The sequence below is a fragment of the Cryptomeria japonica genome, chromosome 2 (genome assembly GCF_030272615.1).
Source record: "Cryptomeria japonica chromosome 2, Sugi_1.0, whole genome shotgun sequence".
Lineage (NCBI taxonomy): Eukaryota > Viridiplantae > Streptophyta > Pinopsida > Cupressales > Cupressaceae > Cryptomeria > Cryptomeria japonica.
In genome coordinates, this window is record NC_081406.1 from 160,972,801 (window position 1) to 160,975,926 (window position 3,126).

The window sequence follows — 3,126 nt, forward strand, 5'->3', positions numbered from 1 at the left end:
TCTCTTCCACAAGAAGAAGTAGCCAATTGTGTGATACCTCTAGGCTCTTTCGTATTCCACAAATGTGTGATTGAAAGTGAGATTAGGGCATGTTTGCTTAGTGTCACTTTTTCCCCCACACACCTTCATCCACTATTCCAACTTCTTTTAATGTCACCAATATTTTGTTTTATCAATTGACTCATAGGAGATAGAGTAGTTTCAGATTCTACAAATCTGGTAGTAACTCAATACAAACTTTTAATTTTTATTTTACTAAGTCGATGGAACTATTGTTGCACCAGAAAATCAGCTAGAAGAGCACATATGTGTGGTTGTTGTTTGAGCATCTTCAAAAAATTACATTGACAGGGAAGGGCACTATTGACGGAAAAGGAAGTAGTAGACCAACAGTTAGTAACCATTTACACTGCTGAACTTCTCTCAGTGTTTCTAGTTTTTGATACAGAATATACCTAAAATATTAGCTAAACCAGTACATTAAGAATCTAGCTGGAAAAAACAAAAAGAACTTGCAGATGAAAGAAGAAAGATTAAAAAAAAAATAATAATTTGTAAAAAAAGTTAGCTTACAATAAAACGAGCAACAACCGTTTTTCAATACACGGGAATAAAACAGAAAGCAACGAGTATCATCCATAAAGCATGGATAAAAATATGTCCGTAAAACACGGGAAAAAAACTACTTACATTAGCTAAAAATATAGATGCATATCATATGACTTTCTTTTTTCCACAGGCCATTCAATTCAATGACGTGAAAGGGAGTGCACTGAGTGGACTGAAGGTGACAAACAGTCCTCAATTTCGTGTCACATTGACAAACTGTGATAGTGTCCAGATCGTGGGTATTACAATTCAGGCACCAGAAAGCAGCCCAAACACTGATGGAATTGATATGTTCCAATCCACAAACATAGTCATAAAAGATTCCACTATTGGAACAGGTAAAGGAATGTGTCAAATATTATTATTTTTAGATTTCGTTTTAAATAAAATAGTTCAAATTTTTAAGGGTGAATTGTCAGTAAAATTTTTTGATAAATATTTTGGATCATATTTCGGTAACATTAACATTATTATTAAATCACACTCTATGATACATCAATAATGTTATTTGATTAAAGTTTTAAAAAAATTGATAAAAGAAAATGAATGTGACTATTATGATTAAAAAAATTCATCATAGATTAATTATGATGTGAGATTTTTATAGGCAATATAAACGGAATCTTAACAAACTCCATTGAAATCCAAGAGCGTCATCAATAGCACAAAAGATTGGAACCAACAATTAATTTTTGGAATTAGCGAAGTTTAGGGTTTCGAGGGTCATGCAATCGAACAGGTCGTGGGGTGATGAAGCAGTGGCAGATCCACTTCCCCCAAAGGATCCATTTGGTAAGAATGATGGTCATGTCCCTCAATGGGTTTTTCGAGGTGGCAAACGGGTGGATACTATGATTTCTGCTAATCTTCCTCATGCAGGTGCGACTGATGGTTTTGGGGATTTTTCATGGGGTAAACAATCTCAGCGAGATTTTCCTTCCTCTGCTTATTTTCAGAGGTTCTTTCGTCGGCAGGGGAATCGGGGCCACAACTTGAGGCTAAAGGATCAGGGTGGTCGGTGAATGGGCAAACGAAATGTTAGGGCATTTGAAAATAAGGTTCGACATGATTTGAAAAGAAAAGGTGATACCGCTATGCCGCAGTGAAATCCATGGGTTTTTGCTTGCCCTTTGCTAAATCCTGACCTATCCTCGCAACTGCGGTCTGCTTTGCTTCCGATTCCTTTGATTGATGCCTCAGATTCTATTTTGGGGAAAAAGGTTCATGACCTTTAGGCTTTGGCAGTTATTATTCAAGTGTGGGGTGATTCCATTCCTCTTTCAAAGCTTCATTTTAAGATTCATGCTCACTTGTATGGCACTCTATACTTCCAAGTTCTATCTACAAATTATTTTATTATTGTCTTTGATTCTGCAAAAGCTAGGGATAAGGCTCTAAGTGTTCCATTTTTTTGGCATGGGAAAAATTTTATTTTTGTGGAAACTTGGAAACCTTTTTTGCACCTTCTAGGGTTGATTCTAAGCAGGTCCCTTCCTAGTTTAAACTCCCCTTGTTGCCTTTCAAATTTGTGGAATCTGACATTTTAACAAGGATCGAGGACTCTTTTGGCAAATTTTTTTTGTCTCATTTGGTGTTCGAAGATGGTTGTTTATGGTCAAAATTTGTGTCTTCCTTTATGGTAATGTTTCTCCTTCTAAGACTTGCAACATTCGGTCATCCTTTGGTATTTGGCATCAAAACCTTATTAGAGATTATGTGGAATTTGGTCATTCTTCGGTGATTATGGATTCTCCCTTGTTTTTTCACATGAAAAAGATTAAATTTGGTTCAGGAGTCTTTGATTCCTCAATTGATAAGAATCTGGAACTATTTTCTTGGAATATGGATCATGTAGGGGTTCAAGATTCTCATTTGGCTTCTGTTCCTTCCCCTTTGGACAAAAATGTCTCAACTAGGGTTACTTCAGATTTGCCTCATTGCTTTGTTCCTTCTCCTGTGGTTGGCTTTGATAATGTCTCTAATTTAGATAATATTAATGATAGCTTGTATGCAGGAAAACCTTCTTCGCATTTTGGTGGTTTGGAGAAAGACTTGAGGGCTGAGTTAGAGACTCCTCGGTTGAGTAAGAAAAGTGTTAAGCATCCCTTGGAGGTTGATAGTTTTGTTATCATTCTGGATGAACATCTTATTTCCCAAGTGCAAGATATTGTTAACAATAGTAATTTGTCTCTTAATTATGCTTTAGCTAATAGAGTAATCTCTTCATTTTTGACCGATTTAGGCAATTTGGAGAATGAGTTAGCTGCTTTCCCTACAAATAATTCTTTTGATCTTCTTAATCCAGAGAGGGCTTTGGTGTCATCGGTCCTTGGGACACCTTTGGATCCCATTGAATCTGGAAAATTGAATCACGGTCAAGATAAGGCACCCGTGGATTCTACTCCTTTGGGTTTCAATGGGTTTCCTTTGATACAGTCCCCCCTTTCTCCTACTTCACCTTTGTCTACTCCTGGTAAAAGAGACCAAAAGTCTAAGCATGTCAAAACTCAACTGGAA

The 3,126-nt window shown here is 36.6% G+C and overlaps 1 protein-coding gene across 1 annotated transcript; it reads left to right on the top strand.

Annotated features, from left to right (window-relative positions):
* Nucleotides 1–718: 718 nt before the first annotated feature.
* Nucleotides 719–1,631, top strand: LOC131070537 (polygalacturonase-like). Its single transcript, XM_058006101.2, has 2 exons — nucleotides 719–947; nucleotides 1,312–1,631. The coding sequence occupies exons 1-2, from the start codon at nucleotides 719–721 to the stop codon at nucleotides 1,629–1,631; spliced, it is 549 nt and encodes a 182-aa protein (XP_057862084.1).
* Nucleotides 1,632–3,126: the final 1,495 nt, after the last annotated feature.